General features: G+C 35.2%; 1 protein-coding gene across 3 annotated transcripts in view; it reads left to right on the top strand.

Moving 5' to 3' along the window:
* Window positions 1-14,610, top strand: part of Gk1 (Glycerol kinase 1) — a 141,996-nt gene extending 127,386 nt beyond the window's left edge. For all 3 annotated transcript variants that reach the window (XM_081725670.1, XM_081725669.1, XM_081725668.1), the window contains exons 12-13: window positions 6,538-6,637; window positions 7,383-14,610. In XM_081725670.1, coding sequence (XP_081581796.1) covers window positions 6,538-6,637; window positions 7,383-7,476 — 194 coding nt within the window. In that variant the 3' untranslated portion in view covers window positions 7,477-14,610. The remainder of the gene's footprint in view (window positions 1-6,537; window positions 6,638-7,382) is intronic.
* The last annotated feature ends 8,725 nt before the right edge of the window (window positions 14,611-23,335 follow it).

Genomic DNA, 23,335 nt, shown 5'->3' with positions numbered 1-23,335 from the left:
CAAAATTTGGATGTTTCCGGATGTTTATAGTACTGTAGCGTCCTTAGTTCCTAATATTCAGTAATAAACATAGTATTTGTAAGTTTCGTTTTGAAATACATAATAACCTGACGTAGTTCCATTTTAAAATAAATATAATTTTATTGGGTTGACAACACTGTTAATCGGCTGGTATTCCAGAGTATGTTAAACAATATTCCCGGTTGACATTTCCATGTTAGTTTTATGTATTAGTTTAAAAGTTACAACTAGGCGTTTCAAGGTAAATAGTCCCCTGTATATATATAGTTCCAACTTTCATTTATCTTGGTGTAGTTAACGTTTGCTTGAAGAGTAACAAAATCATACTGAAGATTTCTAGGGCATGAGGCTTCTGTATGAGATTATAGGATAAGTGATTGTATAGAGACAGAAATATACCAGGAAGAGGTTGTGCTTTTTATTAGTAATATGATTTGTGATAGCTCTATATATTTTCAATGGCTAAAGAGGAGGTGAGAAACAGAGCTTCGTGTTTGGTGGCTGTAGTTGATTAAGCAATTGTTGCCGCTTTCATAACTATATGTATAATTTGCTTCATGCCTTCATTTTTTACTGACAGTTGCGGGTTATTTTACCATAAAACGTTACATGTGGCTATATTACAAAATAGCATCATCAATTAAAATCAGCCAGCAACAGAATGTAATCGGAACAAGATCTCTTTATGTGTATCTGCATTATAAAAATAGTAAAATATACTCTAAAATCGATTGTCAACTTCAATGGATCGTGGCATGATAGCTTAATAATAAAGTCCTTATTTTATAGATGCGAAGAAGCTTCGGTTCGATCGCAGCCCAAGTAGACAAATTCATTTTACAAATAGAAGGAAAAATCCTTTAATTTAAAAATAATTCATGAATAAAGAAAATATTGAATTACATCTATTATATATTTGAAGACTTCCAAACTAGCTATGTGTAAGTATCGGAAGTGTTATAGAATTGCTATGTCTATCTGTCGATGGCATCAAAACAAAAGTGATAAGAAATAGTAAGAAATGTTTATATATAGATAATATGAATTCCGTGTCCGAGTAATAAGTTCTTTCTCCTTCCGTAACTCAATTCAAACTGGAAGTGGTAGAAATGTATATCATTTCCGGTTTCAACATTGATCACTATAGAACAAAAAAGTAACAGGTAACGAGAAGCGGTTTTTTGATACGGGTTCAGGGTTTCAAGGTTAAGACCCATCTCCAGTCTTATCTCCCTGTTAAAACCGGAAGTAGTAGAAATTATTACTTCCTCTTTCAATATTGATTTGCATACAGCAAGAACTGTAAGAGATAGCGAGAAACTAGTTTTTGATATGGATTCAGCGTCCCAAGACTAAGTTTCATCTCCGCCCTTATTTCTCTAATGAAAACAGAATCAGTAGAAATTATCACTACCACCAGTTTCAGTATTGAGTACAATAGTACAGAAATGGTAATAAGTAACGAGAGATGTATTTTAATGTATATTCAGGATCTCTCCTCTCATCCTTCTGTTGAAACCCAAAATGATAGAAATCTACTACACTTTCTGGTTTCAGTATTACTTCCCATAGAGCAGAAACTTTAAAAAAGAATAAGGATTTTTTTTTCTTTTTTTTTTTTTTTCGATATGGAGTCGGTATCTGAAAAATAGGCCTCATCTCCGATCTTGTCCGATCTCTATTGCAATCGGAAGTGATAGACCTACCACTTGTGATTTCAGTATTAAGCCTACTATAATTCCACGAAATTAAACGAACACTGGTTCAAAATGACTTTTTCATCTGCTTCAGAATGAGTATGGAATATGCCACAAATGCTACATTGTAAAGAAATTGAACATATGCGTGAAAAAGGTGTAATGATAACACTTTTTAAGCAGTATTTTTCTAACAGAACAGTAAAATGTATGACACGATCATATGTGTAATGTACTATAATTTGAGATTGTATTTATTCGAATTTATTTGCATTACAAAATTGCATTATATCTGTAATTTCCCATTTGATTCTCCAAAATGCTCGAAACAAATGGTTCTGTAAAATGTTATATTCTTTCCGAAAATTGTGTTTGAGAATAACGCTAACCAGGTCGAGTAAGTGAACTTTTTTTTTCACCCAGCAAAAGACAGTTGTTTGAAGAAATTCCAAGGAAGTGCCTTGCCACTTAAGTTTCGTTATGTGAGTTTACTGCAGAATTGTTCTAATAACAATAATATACATGGACGAACATAATTCTGCTGGAAAAAGCTTCGAAACATTGAGAAACTTTTACTAAGTGATACCGTAATATTTACTGTACTTCTCGTGGTAGTGGTGTATTGATATCTATACCACGAAGAGAGAGAATCTTTCTGTATGATTTTGGTCACAGTCATCATACTAAATCCATCATAGTAGCCATAATCTATTTGACATACAATATTTAAGAGTCTGTTACCCCAACTTGATTAGGAACACGAAATTAGATCCAAAAAAAAAAAGTCGTATTACCAATTGTTATACATGTAAGAAAATCATTTAAAAGGACACAAGACATAATCTTGATCATACAGTGACAGATTAATCGACGATCATAGGATTCTTTTCTTTTGTACTGATATTTTCTCTATTATCGATTTTCCTTACAATGGCTTAGCACCAACCTTGCATGAAGAGGAATGAAGAACCTATTTTGCATGTACATTTTAAAGTTAGTGTAAGAACCTGAATTTATTTATTGAAGATGAAGCACAATTGCTCAGTAATTTAGAATGAATTACTGGAATAAGCTTTTTTCAGTTGAGTCGAAAGTAGTATTTGTGTGTAACTAAGTGTGACAGTAGTTAGTTAAATGTTATGATGACATCACTTCATATATCTGTATTCAACGGAGGCAACGTAAACCAAGAATTAGCTGGATTGATGCTACAAATACTGATAAGTGGATAATGCATGCGAAAACTACAATGAATAATGAAATGTTTCATTCATTTATTAAATTATTCTGCATGGAATAATGACAAAACTTGTAACATGGAATAGCTGATGTCTTGTTTGTTAAAAGTACTATAAATTACATATAATGAGCCGGAAGCTTATGTGAAGTGTCCAGTTCTCAGGATAATTGGTGGATTTTTTGGTTTGTGTGTTATTATTGTGCGTTTTTTTTTTTTTTTTTCTTTCTTTCTTTCTTTCAAAGTAGCTCTACAGTTTAAAATGAGGCCTGAACCATATATATTTTATTAACAATGAAATAGTTCTCACAAAAAGCGGGAACTCTGTCATTTGATGCTTGTAGTTACTATGTATAATGTGGCTGGTGTTTTCTTCTACCCCTGATCTACAGTGGAACGAGGGTAGAACGAGAAATATTCCCTGACCAGTTGGTAGTTAGCCACCTTATAGACTACACAGCATGGCTGTAGCATGTCAAATAATTCTTTATGTATTTGCTTGTCGTTATCATAGTGGATTTGTTAGGTTACGTCTTACTAAGAAACTTCACATGCAACATTCATAGTCTGCAAATCAGTTCAATGTGCGTGCTTTAACGTTTGACATTTCTTACGCTTGTAAGACAATATGCAGAATCAATCTTGTTGGGATCCCTTGGGACAACCGTACCTGCGGGATAACTCAACCTTCTCCTTGACTGTCGATTTCTCATTACTTGCAAAGTGTCCCTCGATTCGGAATATAGCTTGCATTCAGATATGTATTGAAAATGGTATAGGATTTTTAGAACTTCGTTTGGGAAATGACCACTAGTGTTTGTGTTCATCAAAATGAGTAGAAAAGCCTGTGTGAAGAAAAGAAAGATTAAAAAAAAAAAAAACTAGCAAATATAAACTTTGAGACTACGTAGCACAAATAACTAATTAAGGTTATGCTGGTGTAGAATGTTTTAGAGTAAATCTCATGTAAATTAACAAATAAACGTTTAGAACGTTGGGAATACTTCCCAAGCAGTTCATATATCTGTACTGAGCATTTCATTCAGAATTATCTAATATCCTTTTGGTCTATAAGGTGTTAATTACGTACTGCTTGTTAGTACAGAGATGGCACTGTCTCTAGATATGTTTACATCTCATACTCTAAATCTACAGTAACGTAGCGTGGAGTTTCGAAATAGGTAGAGTGAAATACTTGATGGAAAGGGTCATTCATGCAGTATACTCTTTTACAGTTGACTGTACAATCCTTTGACTTAATTTGGATTATTACTGCTGCGTATAAACAAGTAAAAGGAATGTATATGAACTATAATTCACAAATCAAACACAAACCGAAGTTACCCATTTCCATAGCAACAAATGTCAACGTGCTAGTACAGAACATCAGTTATGCTTTCACGAAATAGGTATTTTGACATTGAAACTATAAAGGATGGTAACTCAGTTGCGTTAATTCATAATAACATTATTTTTCTGTTCTTTGTTTCTGTTCAAGACTGTTCGTATTTCGATTATCGGTCTCATCTTCCGAAATTTACAGAAGGCTAGCCTTTGTCAACTTCTTCCGCATTCGTCACTTCGTTTCTAATTTTGTGTGTTGCTGTCAATAGTTTTTTCTACTGGGAGTGTTGCACCGCGTAGCATAGTCGCTAGTGTTCTCGCTTTTGGTGCGAGTGATCTCGGGTTCGATTCCTGGTGGGGCCACTCGGTCGAAAAGGTGTAACAGCATTTTTAAGCCATCCATCCTGAGTGAAGTTTTTCCTGGGATTCCTCATTCACATCAGGCAAATGCCGGGATGGTACCTAACATACAGGTTCCAGGTCGCTTCGTTTCTTCCCCATTCCTTTTTTCCTTCCTCTCTTCCCCGATAGTATGCTCGCCGAGGGACGTAATATTTTATATGTGACGGTTTAAGGCCACAGATGCCGGTAATGTCCCGAAACATGTATAAATAAATAAATAAAATTTTCTGCTAAGAGCAGTGATTTAATGTTCATGTCTCCGCTCATTCTCGTTCGGAAAGGATAATGCTGTGAAGACATTGCCTTCACTGCGCTGTTGGAGGAGTTAAAAAGAGTTGAAAAGAGTTGAATAAACTAATCAGGTAGTTAACGAATGAAACTGTATCGAGTATATTACAGCTAGATTGTAACACACGTGTACCTCTGTAGAAATTATCTCTATTCATTTAAAAATGGCTAAACAATACTTACATATCTATATACGTATTTTAGTGACTCTCATTTGAATTGTGATTACATATGTAATGTGATCACAAAGAAGTGGTAAAAGTACAGTTACAATTGTAGAACAAATCATGACAAAAAAAAAAAAAAAAAAAAAAAACCTCTTCCATGTATCTCCATATATCTAGTATCTGGGAATGATTTGTGGCATTACTGGTTCCGTAGAACATGCGCATATGTTTGATCAAATAAGGTCAATAATTGCTTTGATATTGATTATTTAGGAGTTCAAGATCCCTTTCAGCATAAAAAGTATATGAGACATGATCCTCCAACATAACGTAGGATCCGAACCACATTAACTTTCACCAGGAATCGAACCCCTACACACCGCGCTTATGCTTACGATATATCCACGAGGAAGTTCGTTAATATTCGTGTGAGTTATCATGCTTATAATGCCAAAGAAAGTTATGTTGGTTCCAAGGGTTGAGTCAGCTACACATGTTCGCAGGTGAAAATGAAATAAAATTAAATCTTAAGTTTTACTTCCCACGGTTATGCAGGCTAGGCTAAAGGAGACGGTGATTATGAGAAATGAATGAAATGGTGGAATGAAGAAAGTGGGAGGAAACGGGAGAACCCCGAGAAAATCCACATACACGATGTTTGTCCACCACAAAGTTTGCTTGGCGGGAGCTGGGATCGAATCCGGGACCCCACGTACCAGAGGTGAACGATCTACCACTGAGCCACCGCGGCCACATGTTCGGAGGTGTAGTGAATAACAGAATAATAATCATCACAAGCCATTCAGAGAAACAATGCAAGCAAGTTATCTTTGTTAGTCAAAGAAGTTAATATGGATGTGTTTCGAAAGATAGCAGAGTTTAAAGAACACAATGTTTTATCTATCGTTCTAGATTGGGCAAATTTAGTATTACATAACACCTATTTCAAGACAAAATTAGAATTGCTGCAACAAATCTGGATAAGGTATATCATGATGGAAGTTTTTGGAGAATTTTATTTTCAGTGATGAGACTGTTTTATGTTTTGTAATTGATTCAATGACATAACATTAGGATATGAAACAATAAGGCTCTACGTAATATTAAGAAACATGAACGTGATAGTCTACTACTAAAGATGAGGTGTTAAATTGAACAAAGCAGAGAATGATTAGTTCTTTCTCTTGCAGCATAAACTATGATAGCTAATATCACAACTTTTCTTTCTAACCTTCAGTTAATTTTCGGGTTTGATTCTACAAAACTTACTTTCTGAGTATTGGACTTTCCCAACGTAACATAGTATGAGTATAGTATTATAATATACGTTTCGAAATAATTGTTTTAATAAAACAATTCTCTTACTTTTTTGTTTTTTCAGATGAAAGGTATAATTTGCTGGCATCCATACCTGGGAGCATATTTATTATAGCTAGTTTCGGTTTGTGTGTTCTAGCTAGAGAATTATGGAGATTAAAGAGGTAACATTAGTTTATTGTAGTAATTTTTTTACTGTTATACAAATTTAGTGTAGCGCAGTGTTGTAAGAGACACTTTGTCTCATCAGCTTCAATGCGTAATGTTCAAAGGAAGAAAGAAAAACGGAAGGGAAACAATTTGGAATGTATTTAGTTTTTATTATATTTGAATGGAATATTCATTTTTAAAGATGATGGTTCATTTGGTCTTCTATAAGAAACTGAATTTGCCTTGGTGATATAAGTGGTAGCTTATTATTATAGTATAAGTGTGATTATTTATACATAATGAACTTTCAATATGATTATGTGGATGTTCGAAATATATCTAAGTTATTTATTTTATCTATGTATATGGATTTTGTTCCGTACTTACGCAAATGCTCAACATTTTAATGCTGATTTTCTGCAGTATATGCTTATTCTTTTGAAGATAAGATGAAATGTATGTGCATCAGATGAAATGTGAGTGTCACATTGAAGACAAAAATGTCATTAATTTTTCATACTTGTAAAAGATCTGTGTTATTTTGTATTTTAAAAAAAGTTCGTTATGTTATACGAAAACAAGATATCGCAAGAAGTTACCTTGTTTTCATGTATTGCAAGCATTTGTGAGTCTTAGCAATTTTATGCAAGTAAATAAAGTCATTAGAATAATTAGATTGTCTGTATGTTCAGGAGGGCTGATAGTTACCTTTAAAAAAAATCAGAAACTATAGGTTTCTTTCTAATATTTTATTTTCAGCTCAGGAATTGATGTGGAGAAAGGTATGAAGCTCGCACTTGTTTTAAAGAGCAATAGAACGCAGAATAACAGTAATAGAATTGATGTGGAATGAAAGTAAGATAGTATGTTGATACGCGTAAGATCGTATTAGTTCGCATTAGTTGTCAAAAATGGATATATGATATTATATAATTTATAATGACAAACATTGTTGAATTAAATTCGTACTTGGTATATTTCAGAAGAGTCACAGAATGCACCACATAAATTTCGCAATGTAGTTAATTATAAAGCGACGACTTTTATATTTAGGAATATCAGTGACTAAGGTTGACAGGGTATTATTACTTCAACATTAATACGGCATTCTTTATATACAGTGTAAGTCAACAGATTATGACGAAGTTGAACTTGCCACAGAGATATCATGTGTGAAGTGCCAGCCAGTACTTGTAAGAAAATCTCACTAAGACGTTAAGAGGAAAGCCCAAATGATTTCATTAATTTCTACAGTGGAACGAAGTGCAACATAATAAATGAAGTTTCCGTGAGTAGTCTAAGCAAAATAAGTATTTGCTTCAAATTGCTCATATATACATACATAGTCTTACCATAAACATTGTCACACAATTTTTAACCAATCACTAACACAGTTTTAATTATGCAACATACTGATCAGTTTGTCAGAATACCTACCAATAACTTTCATCAGACTAAGCTTTGGGCAGTTGTCATTGGAAAAGCTGCTGCTCGCAGAGCTGAGAAATACTACCAATACTAAGTTCCTTCTTAAAACTCATAATCTCAAATATGAATAACAGCTTGCAATTTAGTGGATTGAAGTCGGGAGGCTGAAAAGCCAAACTACTCGAAAATATCAAGTTTGATACATTTAGCGGAAGCCACTTCTGGATAGAGTTAGGCTTATAGATTTCTGAACGATCTTCTGGAAGCTCCACTTTTGCGTTTTGAGTATTTTTTTTTTTTTTCTTTCTTCACAGAAATGGATTACTTCTTTTTCACAGAAATGGAGTTCAGTACTGTCGTCTCAGGACTTTCCTCACCAAGTCTTAAATGATATAATACTGATAACAACTCATGATCTTCGGGTTTCATGTGATCTTGTAGGGAGCTTGCATCGTAAATCTATTATTTTTATCGGTTAAAGGAATCTTCACTGATTAATCTTTTTATCAGTGAAAGGAATACTTTTATAAAAGAACGCATAACATTCAAGCACGTGTTTTGCGTTTACCTTCTGCTTTAGTATAATAATCTGTACACCGTCGGTAAGCCCACACCCTAGATCATTGTTGAGCGTGCAAGAGATCGACATAAAAAAAAAGAAGCCATTATTGGCTTTTTTTCTGGCAGAATTTCTTGGGTTTCTAGTTGCTACTACCTTAACTGCGCAGTCCGCTTTTGTTGTACGTTGCCAATCCTTCCTGATGCCGTTATCCAGTGCGGTCCAATCTCAGTGAACCTTCCGATAATCAAGTGTACAAGAATGTGTGTACAGTTCAGTAGTAGAGTTTTCATATAAATGCTTAATAACACCTTTTATCTATAGTAATGTACTTTGATCCATTAACTGCGTCATGCAATCAGTTATCAGAAGTTGGTGATAGGATTTATGGTAACACTATGTACACAGAACAATGTGATGAATAGTCTCTCTTTTAGTCAGATAATATTTGCTGTGCGGCATGATCTAAACCCATAATGTAGCGGAAGATACATGGTGATCATTTGAAGTGTAGCAGAGCATTAATGGCCCCTCAGATTAGGTAGTTGTGAGTCAGCGCTCTATACATGGGTGAACCACGTAATTCAGCAGATTCTAGATTGAATTAAGATCAGACAATTTTACTGGCTAAGATAGTTCGACAATTTCACTCATTTTGCTGAAACTGTTCGTGAAACATTACAGTGGCATTACCGAAAACTTTTGTTGCTGGTAGACATCATCATCAATGGATAATTCAGTCTCGTATGAATGCGCATGAAGTTTTCCATACACGTCCCAAGTCACGCTTGAAAAACGAAAAATGTCTTAAAAATGAATACTATAATGACGTTATATATTTAACCGGCTATCGTATCTTACATTGTACCTACCACCTGCTCATTTTGTGAAACAATATTCAAAGACGATAGTCCTATGTTCTGTGTGAAATTAAGTCGTTGAGGATGGACGTTAGTTAACATTGGATCAGAGATCCAAGCGCTACAGTTTGTTCCACTGTGATCTCGAACACGGTCTACAGTATCCCAGTACTCTTTATACGAAGTACATCGCAATTTCTGCGTCGTTGCTTGTACATTTCTTTTTACTATACTATAGGAGGAAAAATTACGTTTTCTACTGATTTCAGTCCCATATGGAGCTTCACAGTGCTGATGTCGCGAGCTATAGCGCAGCTTCCAAATTTTGGCTGTATCAGAAGTACTGGCATCTTTGGTTCAGTAGCTTATGGTTATGCATCTTTTTGGGATGTTGGTCAGATCACTTCGATATCATTTCAACTGATCTGCAATGTCAAACATTGGTTTTGTATGTTAGCGTGGTTATTCGACTTGGCAGATGAAAATCAAGAAGTAAATATTGGTTTAGATATAAACACTGAGGATACTAGTTATATATACAAACACTTAGCTTCCAAGTTTCGAATCGCACGTCGATGAAATGTTGAGAAGAAAGAGAGAGAGAGAGAGAGAGGAATAAAAAAATGGGACACTACAAATAGTCTTGTGTTATTGCCAGTCTTTTGAGTCGCTCTGTCTACAAATCATTAGGTAGAATGTAGTTTTGGGTTGAAGTTTCCATTGTAGATTGTCAAAATTAATCATAAAGTCGAAGATACACGTGAATTTTGATAATTTTGTTTAAGATAAAGTGCCACGAGGCACGAGAGAGTAGTCGTATGTTATATAAGAAGCATAGCATGTTCCAATGACAGGGAAGTGTATATATAAAACATTGTGTCCGAAATAGTGGATTAATTTTAAATTATTTTATTTTCGCAGATTATCACTATAATCGGAAATGTGTTTTACCAACAGGACAGAACAATGTTTCATTTAAATCACGGGTTCAGTTCTGTGTGTCATTAAGATTTTCTGTGTTTTCTTAGTTCAATTATAAACAGTCGCCAATGGAAACTCATGTTTGCCCCTTTATTGCAAGAACTGAAACAAATGGTGAGACAGTTTTTTTTGGGAGGGGGAATTATTGAAAAATTCTTTAATGTCAGGAAATTTTTGAAAAGTTCTTAAATATCAGGGAAGACAAGTAGTCGTTCTCAGTAGTGAAGGCAACTTTGAAATAATAAGGTTCTTTGGAATTTAGAGATCATGCAACATCACTATATAGAATAATGGTTTACAGATATATTAAGTTATAGCAAGTTGTGTTGTGTCATGATTTAAGATTAGGTTCTTAACCCTGAAATCAGTTAAGCTACAGCATCATGAATCCCTTGATGTAGACACTGTGTGGAGTCTCTGATCTGAGCTGAGATACGTACGTCTTTTTAGCTAGGCCATGAAACTCCTCAAGGGTTGATAGTATTAATATCGTAATTAACCGACTTCATTGTGTGCATGCTTACGCATAAGGACAGATGTACTGATTTTGATTATTATTTTTTTCTCAGAGATTCTATATAAATGCTATCATGAGTTAATGATAGTCTTAATGCCAGGCGCATCCAGAAAGTAAGTTTCCCACGCGTCCCATAGTTAGGAAACGGTATGTTGCGCGAAGCGACTGCGTGTACGTGGGAGAGTAAAGTCCTAGCGTGGCACATGCACTAGCGGAACTTCCCTGGTGCTCTCAGTAGCGTCATGGCAGTGGTTGAAGATGGACGTTCCTATTCCAGCTCCCGCCGCGTGTAAAGTGCGAGCAGTGATAAAGTTTTTGAACGCACAGGGCATAGCACCAATCGAAATCCATCGTCAGCTTTGTCAGGTCTATGGGCCTAACGGCATGAGCAAGCAGTTCCTGCAGATTTTCCGCTTCTTATTGCACACCACTGTCACGGAGTGCCTGTTGATCAAGAAGTTTTGTGTTGAAGCAACTGACCCTAGAGCACAAAGCAAGGCGCACAGGGTCAGCATTGATATTTGTGCAACGATACAGCTGACGATGGATTTCAATCGGTGCTATGCCCTGTGCATTCAAAAATTTTATCACTGCTCGCACTTCACACGCGGCGGGAGCTGGAATAGGAATGCTAATCTTCAATCATTACCACGACGCTACTGAGAGAATTAGGGAAGTTCTACTGGCGCATGCGCCATGTTGGGACCTTACCCTCTCACGTACGCTTCGTGCAACATACGGTTTCCTAGCTATGCGCTGGATGCGCCTCGTACCATGTGTATGTTCACGTATAATTTCGTATCGTGTAGACCGTTATATATATATATATATATATATATATATATATATATATATATATATATATATATATATATATATATATATATATATATATACCTACCTTAAGTTTAGGTATCTAACTAAATTAATGGGGTTAGTTACGAAAAAGTCGATAAATTAAACAAACTTTTGCCAAGGAAATAGGTAAAACTTTATCAGAAAAAAAATCAGGGAAATAGTTTACAAAAATCTGTGGGAATTCTGTATAAAATTCTGAGTATCAAAATATCAAATTATCATGCTGTTATGATTAATAGGATATACATTCTTAAAGTAGAGGAGTGTATAAATCTTTTTTTTACACAAGTTCAAGTAGATCTGATAAATAAATGACAACGGATAATGTAATCATATTTTGATGAGTATTATGTGCTCTTGTTTATAGCTTCCATCAGTATTTTAATATTAGGTTGTGTATGCTCAATATTGTCAATATTGTGAAGAGTAACCTATATAAATGTTTGATTGATGCTGTAAAAAATTATATATTAGAATATTATATTCACAGTGCCATGTATATTTTCAGCCACTCATGAAAAGATAATTATTTTTGTCTGTGATCGATTTTTCATTTTTCTTTTTCACTACAAAGAAATCCTAGTAGTATATAGTAAACATGTTATTTACCAATAAAAATTCTAACTTAACGAGACAATTTCAAAGTTTTTGTACTGAAAGGATATATATTATTCTAGTCCTAGAAGATTTAGTTGGTTTCACTTAACTTAGTTTCTCCTTTTGATACTAAGGTTGAAAGTTGTCTCATGAGTATTTTACGAATTAGGTGGAGCAATATTTAAGATTATGTTATGCGATTTACAATGTAATCTTTTCTGGAGAAGCTCGTTCATTTCTTCCCTCAATAATTACGAAATGTTACAATTTAGTAAATAAAGCATACGTTGAATGGAACAACATCTTGTTGAAGTAATGATATTTGTAAAAGCAATCGTTAAATAATCTAAGACTCATTAAATATGTAGAACTTTTTACAAAAATGCATCTGATGGCTATTCGCTGCGTAATTACACAATCGCTTTTTTCAATGGATATTAGTATTGCATATTTTAAAATGTCAAAATAATCTACACTTGATAAATACGGTCTTAACTGAAAAGCTAAAATCAAAGTATTACTTAGTATTTGCATTAATTTTATACAGTCTTAGCTTTAGTCTGTACAAAATTTATATAAGTATACTTTCTAAAAATGTAATTTCTTAGTGTCAAATACATTTACAAAATGCTCAGATTATTATTTGGGACAATATGAACACTTTCTGTGTTGCCTCAGGATTAAGCTTAATTTCAACACGAACTTTAAATACTGACTTTTAGTAATTAATCATTTTGTGTGTTGTTCTAAGTTCCATTGTTATTAAAATATGCGAATCAACGTAATTTTAATTACACCTATTCAATCAGTGTTGTTTAATTATGATATTCAAATTTACAGACTTGTTCAGGTTATGATTTATTGCTCTGCTCTAGATTTTCGGAAAGAATTTGAAGAAACTACTATAATTTACCTTAAAAGTTTGTGACCATACATTCATAGTATTCTGTCAAAACTGGTGTCATAATATATTGATAAATGTAATAAGTAAAATCTTTAAGTGTACTATTTTGTGATAGTTCTACTATTTTGTGATAAATAAATATATACTATAATATGCAGCACAAACTCATATTTTTTCACTGTATTTTGAGGTTATTTTTCATCAGAGTAATTTTTGGCCGTTCTTTTTAAAAATTTGAAGATAGCTATTTAACAATTTTTTGGTTTTGCGCTATATCTAAAAACTTAATTTCAGTCTGTCCTTATTGTAATTGACTGAATAGGTACATATTTGTAGTTGTATGCGAAAAGCAAGGCTCATTACAAAAGAAGCTTTAAGAAGTGGGTCTATCCATGTGTAAGCACATGTTCAAGTTTTGGCACATTATAGTCTCTTGTACTATTTCTTAATATTTACAATTGAAACAACATTCAGTGTTTGCAAATTTTTTAGTCTGTTAGGAAGCTAAATAGAGCGTAATTATTGATGATTGATTGTTACTTCAATTTTTTACGTATTTTAAGTTTTTGTTCTGTGCCAAAGTGTTGTAACAATTAAACACATTGGGACCAGAGACCGATGCATGATTTTGTATTATATTTGTTATATCAATTATGTGTATACTCTCGTTGCTTTGTGGGGTAATGCATAATAATTGTTTCCGTTCGTTGTGATAAAAGGTGACAGTACTTGTTAGCAGAAATATATTTGCTTTTAAGATGTATGTTCGTACTACGTTCTTCAAATGAATTTTAAAGCATCAAATGCAGAAATAATGTATTGTTTTGTTTATTTTGAGAGATTGTACTCAATATCTTGCAATATGTTCATGTGAAAAGCACAGAAGGAAGTTGACAGCTGTATATGTAAGATGGAAATAAATAAAAAAAAAATAAATTGAAATCCACTTTCTATGTTCTATTGCATATACAATGAAAGATTTTTAATATAAATCTGTTACTAAAATTGTCGCTGAAAACGACATCCAATGTATAACAAAGATTATGTGCAATCACTGTCATGACATGTGAAACCACAGAATTTTTATTTAATTGTTGTCAAATTAGTAATATCTAAAGCTGTAAATGATGTTTTCTTAAGTGAAAGATGATCTGATGGCTTCAATAGGACAACAGACGTTTACAATTGATTTTTCAGATAGAGTACGGATGCTTGAACTCTTTCTAAAACAATGTCTACATTCAAACGCAATTATTTAACAATAAAACAGATTTTTAAGAAAATACTACATAAGCCTTTATTCAAATAAGCCCTTCAATATATTAAAATGGTACGTTTATATGCTTATGACCGCTACTACGTTTATATGTTTGTGGCAATTTCCTTCCGACAGTGAGATCTCGAAAATTCTTGCCTCTAGAAACGGAAAGTTGATCGATCCCACATTTTGTGTCGATTTACCAGTTCTTCAAATTTTCATTAAACATGCTCTTATTTTTCTATTGAACGTTTTAGAACTCGTTTTGAGCCTGTACGAATTATATTTTTTTAAAGGTCTTTTGCATGTCCTTCAAAAATATGCAGCCTTCAACATTATTTTTGGTTGCTTGTAGAATACGATAAAACGCAATCCTATGCTCGGAACCTTAAATATGCAAAGAATGAGAGAAATATTTCTTATTTTTCAAGTATTCTTGTAAGCAGATTTGCCTTGAGATCACCCCTTGCAATATAATTCTAGGTATCTGGCGCCTGCAGAGTATGTGACCATGATTTACTCATATAGGATGCGGGTTGCATAGGCATCTGTGATAGAATATTTTGTTTGATTTCAGTTTACCCCATCCCTTTCAGCAACGAAGCTGTATGAGAGATGGATGTACAACCTAATGTGAGATCCGAACAACTTGAACTACTGGCAAGAATCGAACCGGGCCCTCCTGCGCGCAAGGCATGTACGCTAATGATATCCCCAAGAGGGGGCTCTGATAAAAGTTTTCATGTTGACCAGAGAATTAAGGAGCAAGTTTTTGTAATTAGGGCTCAGATTTGTAGCATCAGTGCAATATAATCTCAGAAAAGATTCGAGTTCTTAGTTTCTCGATGTTCTCATACTTTAAGCTGAGCATCACAATATATATCAGTGATAAATAGTCTCTGCAGTCCATTTGTCGGAATATTTATCTCCAGAGACGACAGGGAGAAGAGAAGATAGATACAACGTCTATAAGACCTATTTATTCACTAAACAACTATTCTCCGGTTATAAGAAAGTTACGCGAGGGAAAAGGAGATATAAAATTTCGAGCATCCTAACGTCTCCGTCGAGAAGATTTAAATAAGGAAAAACTTGTTTCCCGATCAGGATTTGAGTCCACGACCCTTTAATTGTAAATCACACTAGCACAATAATAAGAATTTTCCTGGGACGTGTAATGTTGGCTTGTCAGATTTCAGATATTTATCATCCATGACATGATTCAAAAATGTCTGTCCATTGACAGTTCAGGTTTCCTTTGAACCCACACGGATGGTCTAAAATTCGCATCCTTGCTCTGCGGGAGCAGAAAAGGATAAAAAGACAAAAACATAATACAAATTTTAACCTCTGGGATCTTATGTCAACAGTAAAGGACGGTGAAGATATGATGTGGCAATACCGCACAGTACATGTCAAGTGCTTAACATGGAAATCCAGCATTGTTTGGAGTGAACTAGGGTAAAGATTTATGGCTGTCAATCAGGGATCTGTGTTCAAATCTTACCGCGGTTCTACTTTCACAGTGCGCAAAGTTATTTCAATATAAATGTGAATGGAGCCAATGAAACAATGTGGGAATAGCGTGAAGAAGCAAAAATTAGCACATTGAGGTATTATATATATGTCTGAGCGTGCTAACATCGTGACTCGTACCAAGTTCACGCGTACTGTATTGTTTAATTTAGAATTTAGCATTCCACTCAGTGTCGAGGTTATATGAGACGTTGACTTACAGCTTAATGTGGAGTCCGAACCACATGAGCGACCAGAAATCGAACCCAAATTTTTTGCAGAAAAGGGGCGTACGCTAACTATATTGCTCCGTTGGATGTCACGCGTATTGGAGGTAAATCTCTTTTGGCACGCGAGAAATGCGCAATTCGTGCATATGTATGTAACTTGCTTGTGTATTTGTTAAAACATCTACAATCATTATCCACTTTGTAGCACGAATTAACTCGTTCAGACTTACGTCAGTGTTGTTACTTCCATTTCTTCATACTATTTCCACTTTGTTTCATTTGCTCTGTTCCATGTATCTTAAAAGAATGTTTTGCACTACTGCCAATAAATAAATAAATAAAAGTAGAACTGTACTGGGATTTGAACACGACTGGCTGACAGTCACATATGTTACCCGTACTTGACGCTAAACAGTACTAACATTTTTTCTGTAAGGTACGAATGTAGATATGTACCGTGCGTTGATGTCACATTTTCATATCTTATCGGGCCGTACCACCGAAAAAGACTCCGGAGATTAAGATTAATGTTTTCGTTTTGTTTACTTCTAGCATAGTCCCCTCCCCCTTATGAGTAAGCATGTTTTAGACCACCCGATTAAAATTAATATAGAATAAACTATCACTTAGATTTCGACATTTATGGCTATAACTGATACCGGGATTGGTAACTTTGATTTATCTTAAAACGCGTGATTCCGAATTTGCATTTTTTCTTCGTGATTTCCATAGTGATTTCTCTTAAAATATAACATTAGCATTTTATGTACAGTTAGCTTTAATAAGTCCATCTGTTTGTTATAAACGAAATTCTTTCCGAACATAGTTTTGTAAAGCGGAATGCATTGTACATAAAATTCTGAAAATGGGACCAGACGCCTACACATGATCCTATAGAGCAAAGCGCATGTATATAATTCTGAAAATAGGACCAGAGTGCGGCAAAGCGGCATGAGAATACCACCAAATCCGAACAACAAAACTAAATTGGAACATAAATGGGTTTCGCTACCCCTTTGGCTCTGAAAGAATGAGGAAAGTGGGTTGTAATTTTGCAATAAAATTTTCTGTGAAATCAGGAACAAGTTCTGAAAATTCAATGTCAGAATATAAGAAAAATTACTACAAAGAAAGGTTTTCAGTAGAGTTTTAGTCAGCTTTTTTCTTGTGTGATAAACAGTTGACAGGAATGATAAAAATCCTGAGCCCAGGATTAGGGAATATGTAAGAGATACAAGAGACAATGAACACCCCACATCTGGCTTGTCTACGTTTACAAGAGACAGATCACGAAGTTGACCGGATGAAAGTTCTACATCCGTGCAACAATATTGAAGGAAATTTTCGAATCTTTTCCATCAGACTAATAAACTCTGAACTGAACTTAGACAGGAGAGAACCTAAGTCATCGATGGGATATTACACGAAGTTAATTTAAAAGCAATAATGAATTTAAATATTTTTATTTCTGAACTTATACATAGCACAAGCTTGGAACTGGTGATTATTACTTAAGAAAATAACCTGCACATCGAAATTAATGACTAGACCAGGCCAGAGAGAGAAAGAAAGAAAAGAAATTGATGAAAACGGAACACAAGCTGTAGGAACAATTCCGAGGACACTGGTGTTAATCGAAGAGTACTCAGCCAGCTCCTACCAGAACCCTATATTCCAAGATATTCAAAATAATCTTGAAACAGACATTCCGAGAACAGATTCCTATTGAAAGTATGCACGTTCAACTGAGTATGCACGTACTATTACAATGAAAATCCAAATACATGAACAACAAATAAAAGGTTCTCCACTACCAAAGACGAGTTTCAGGGTTGTGTTCTGATAAGGCAAGTGGGAATAACCACTTTCACTACTTCTGAACCTTCAGAATATCACTTCGTTTTTAAAAATAATGTAATCTAGATGATCTTACGCTTTGCAAATGAAATAGTATTTGTTATTAAAAAAATTAATTAATTGGATCTTAAAAAAGATATAATTCTATGTATGCAAGGGTTTTAATAAATATGACAATAGGATATAAACTTAATAAAAATGTTAGTATGTTCAAAGCAGCAGTAGGAATTTTTTTTCTTAACAGTTCCATTTTATACTGTCTATGGTTTGTTAATATAAAGAACATAAACAATAGTTCCAAGACAACTATAATAATTCTTAGTTATTTTACGCACTAACCAGGTTAATGTTTTCTGACATGTTCTACACGAAGGTGCAAGCTGCATATGTGTTTGGTGCACTGAATGCAATTCGATTCAGTTTTATTTCATCTTTATAATCATGCACATTACACCAATTCGTGTGTATGAATAAGACTTGTCAAATGATAAAGATACATATACCGTGTCTTTCAAAAAGAATAATCGGATTTCAATTGTAACTATTTTAATTATGCAGTTTTTTGTCCCGTTTTGAACCAACAATGAACCGTCGAAAAGAAGGAACTGTCAAGTTTTACCCAGTTGCCTGTAGGTTACAGGACGCACGTTTCCTTTACTGGTCACTTCAGTGTTTGTCAGGATGATGACTGCACAGCTGAAATCATTTTACGTAAGAGACCTGAAGATTCAGCTGTACATCATTGGCCTCCCATACCACTGGAGTTCGTTGGATGCGACCTTTTCTTGTGGGGGTTTATAAAATACGTGCTCCCCTTCCAAATACAGCAGTCGAACTGCAGGAATGCGTAACAGCAGCTGTGAAAGCGGTGGACCCAGAAATTAACACAAAAGTTGGGATGAATTCGGCTCCTGTATGGACATATGCTGTGAGTCATATTGAGCACCTTGATTTGGTATGTAAAAAAACATCGTGATTAGGTTTATAATGTAAAATTAATCTGAAATGTCAATGTTCTGTATTATGAATACTATTTATATTTTAGATCGGACGGTTTTTTTAATACACCTGTATAGCTGTAAGAAGGGCACCCTAGTCTAGTAGCTAGAGCGTTAGACTGACGTCCACGTGATTGCTGGTTCGATTCCCGATCGGTGCTTCCAAATTTTCGGCATCTATCCACTGTCGTGAAGCAAACTGGGGAGTTGTGTGAATAAAAGACGTGACGGCCATTAGGTCTAGAAAGGTTCTGATACGCCTGTTAGAGACAGAGCGATGCAGCGAGCTGACCACGTGTTAGTTGCTAAGGTGAATGTAGTTCAGGCAGCAGCTAACACATGGCGTTGGAGCGTCAGGCCCACTAAAAGGGCTGTTTCGCAAAGTATTTTTTTTCTATAGCTGTAAGATATACTTACATATACACACAATTGTATTTTTAGAATTCTAAGGTAAGGCTATGATATAATACAGAAACACACAAAACTATACAATTTTCAATACTATCAATAATTTAAATTCATCTACACTAATTCGGAAAAAGAGCAGTATTCTAATAGATAGGCACTCGGTCGAAAAAGTGTAACACGCTTTTTCAGGCCAGCCACTCTGAATGAGGTTTTCCTGGGTTTTCCTCATTCACACCAGGCAAATGCCGGGGTGGTACCTAACTTAAAGGTCCCAGGCCGCCTCCTTCCCTCCCCAATCCTTTCTTCCTTCCCTTTCCCCGGATTGTGTGCTCGCCGAGGGACGTCATCCCTCAAATCGTGACGGGCTAAATGGCCTTAGATGCCGAAAGCCCAGAAATCTAAATCCTAAATCCTAAATCTAATAGATAGGTTTTTATTAACATTTTGAATATTCATATTTATATATTTGCCTGTTCATAGCTTGCAATGTGAGGATATTCCCCAATTAAGCTTTACAGTTGTCATATATTGATACATTCTCTATGTTATCAGTAAGGTAAGTTTCAATAGAGTGATAACTATTTCTTAACAATAATTGTAATAGAGTATTTCTGAATACCCGTTTTTTGTTAATGTCCTTATACTTTGTCAGTAATTTGTTATACAATTATATGCAATTCTTATAAACAGTTTTACTAAAATTTGCATAGTTCTGCTGGATGATATGTATATATTACAATTCTGCCTAATATTGTATGAGTGAATTATATTTGCTAATGTAAACATATCCTTGTGTTCAATTACATACATAATTGTGCGATATATCAAACTAGATAATGTCAATAATTTATATTTTTTTTAAACACTTTTACATGAGGATTGTTTAGACATATTAGACATTATTCTAATATTTTTTTCTGTATTCGGATGTACGAGCACTTATTCTTGAATCCCCCCAAAATATAACATCATAGTTTATTACTGAAAAAAAAAATTACTAAAGTATAAGGACATGATACCTTCTTGACTTGCCTTGCAGTCTACGAAATGTAAAGCACAGTGAACTCAGTTTAGTAAGAACATAAATATCGTCAGCATTTAATGTTGAATTGACACAGCCTAAATTGTTAACTAAATCATTAACGTGTATAATAAACTAAAGATGACCTAGCATTGACCCTTGTGGTACTCCTTTTGTCACTTTCAGTGTAGATGATTTGAACATTTCTCTTCTGCCATTTAACTCTTTACAGATGCCAACAGTTTGACTGCGTTCAGATAAATACGACTTTATCCAATTGTATACTACACCTCTGATACCATAAGAATACAATTTTTGTAGCATAATTCCATGGTGTATAGAATGGAACGTCTTAGATAAATCAACAAAAATACCAATTACATTCTTTCTATTATTTATATCCATCGCTACATCAGAAATGAAATTAAAGATTGCAGTGTTCGTTGACTTCTGGCTTTGAAATCTACGTTGACTTGTTATTATATTGTTTAAAAGGAAAAAGTTATTTAGTCACGCTCTCATTGCTAACTCAATATTTTAGAAAAGCACGATAAAACTGAAATAGGACGATAATTATTTAACTCCAATTTATTTCCCTTTTTGTACACAGATGTAACTCTAGCTAACTTAAGCCACGTAGGAAAAAATCCTGTCAAAAATGAATGATTTATTATATGACAAGAGTTGATGTACATTAAGAAGAAAACAAAGATAATAATAGCCCAAAGATAATATTGGGCATATATTCAAACAATTAAACAGCTCATCTGTAAATACAGTGTCCCACTCGAAAGAGGCCCCACAAACATTTGCTTAAATTACACTTAAAGGCTTTGCATAAAATCAGGAAATGAAATGAACATGTCATACCTCGTTCATGGGGAAATAAAGGTGAATCACAAAAGGTGCTGGAAGAGTGGAAGTGACCGCCCTCAACTTGTAGACACAGTTGAACACGACGCTGCAGATTCTCGAATGTTGCTACCATAACCCCTAGTGTGACAAATGGATTTCACCTGTTAGGCATATCAATTACAGCAGTGTGTGCTGATGTATGTGGTAGTGCGATTGGACTTGGTATGTTAGCAAAATGTCTCAATATTCGTACCGGGAACAGGCGGACACGCTTTTATTTATGGGCAGGCGAATGGAAATGTGCAAGTAGCAGCACGATTGTATCAGGAACGATTTCCTGATCGACAATAACTAGTTCATCAGACATTTGCGGCTGTGTACCAGCATCTATCTGAAACAGGAACACTATTCCTCAGCAGAATATCAGCGAACGACCGCGTCAAGTGCGCACACCGCAGCTTGAGGAACGTGTGTTACAAATGGTGGAAAACGATCCTAACACTCGTACAAGACTGGCGGCTCGTGAAACGAATGTCTCGCATGTGACGATTTTAACTATTCTTCACGCTAATACGTTGTATCCGTATCACGTGCATAGGGTACAGGGACTAACCGATGCGGATTTTCGCCCGCTTAAGTCTTTTGTCGGTGGTTCATTCGTCAGGACAGGAACTGTTTGACATTTCTGTCTTCTGTATTGTTTACGGATGAAGCGATAATCGGGAGGAATGGCATTACAAACTTACACAACACACAGTTGTGGGCCGAAGAAAATCCCCATGATACCATCGCCACCAATCACCACAAAACTTTGTCATTAATGTATGGGCGGGTATTCTGGGAGATCATCTGGTGGGGCCCGATCTTCTTCCGCAAAGACTTACTTGTGCTGTATATGAGCGGTTCTTGTGCGACACGTTTCCCGTATTGCTGGAAATGTGCTCTTAGCAGTGCGGCAACGCATGTGGTTCATGCATGATGAAGCTTCTGGTCACTTTCGTGCGGGTATAAGTCAGTATTTAGTTCGTACATTCCCAAGATGATGGATCGGCCGGGGGGAGGAGGCTGTCGCATGGCCTTCCCGGTCTCTCACACTCAATCCATTGGACTTTTATCTTTAGGAACATCTGAAGAGTGTGGTATATGCTACCCCAACTCCTAATATCAACGTGTTGGAGCAACATCTTCAGAACACCTGTCGTGCTGTTCACCAGGACCCTAGGATCTTCGTATGGGTTAGACGGTTCATGCGTCGACGATGGAATGCATGCATCACAACTCATGTTGGTCACTTCGAGCATCTGCTGTAAGACAATTCAGGTAAGCCCACTACATTCTACACTAGATTTTCTACTCGGACTTTGGTTGTTTCACCATAGTTTTGGCCTATTTGTATGTATCTTCTTTAGTTTTATGTTGTCATTGACCAGATATATGGGCCTGGGTATGGCAATTTTTGCCTCTTCAACTTGCACAGCATGTTACGTCATCCACCATCTTCAGTGGTTTTAAGGGTTTATTGCAGAACTGAATGTGAATTATGTGTTTCTGATGCTACTTCTTTCATTTTCATCGCTTTGCACGCACGTTTGCTCGAGACATATTCTGAGCAATTTTCATTACTTCCTCCCACATTTATGAACCACTCTGTTCGTACCTGTTTGAAATGTCGACTTATTACGTACAAATTATGATGAATTACGGTTACCAGGTGGGAAACCTCTCCATCCACAACGATTTCGACTCACCTTTACTTGCCAGGTTATAGGGAATCCCACGCACACATCTTGCGGAGATTTGAAACATACATTTTTCAATCGAGCGGGTAAAACTTCGAGTGTCATGTTTTAAACCGCACTCTCTATG

This window comes from Thermobia domestica, chromosome 9 (genome assembly GCF_964235325.1).
Source record: "Thermobia domestica chromosome 9, izTheDome1.hap1.1, whole genome shotgun sequence".
In the NCBI taxonomy this organism is placed as follows: Eukaryota; Metazoa; Arthropoda; class Insecta; order Zygentoma; family Lepismatidae; genus Thermobia; species Thermobia domestica.
Note: the sequence above shows the minus strand (reverse complement) of the source record. Positions and strands in the feature narration are given on the sequence as shown.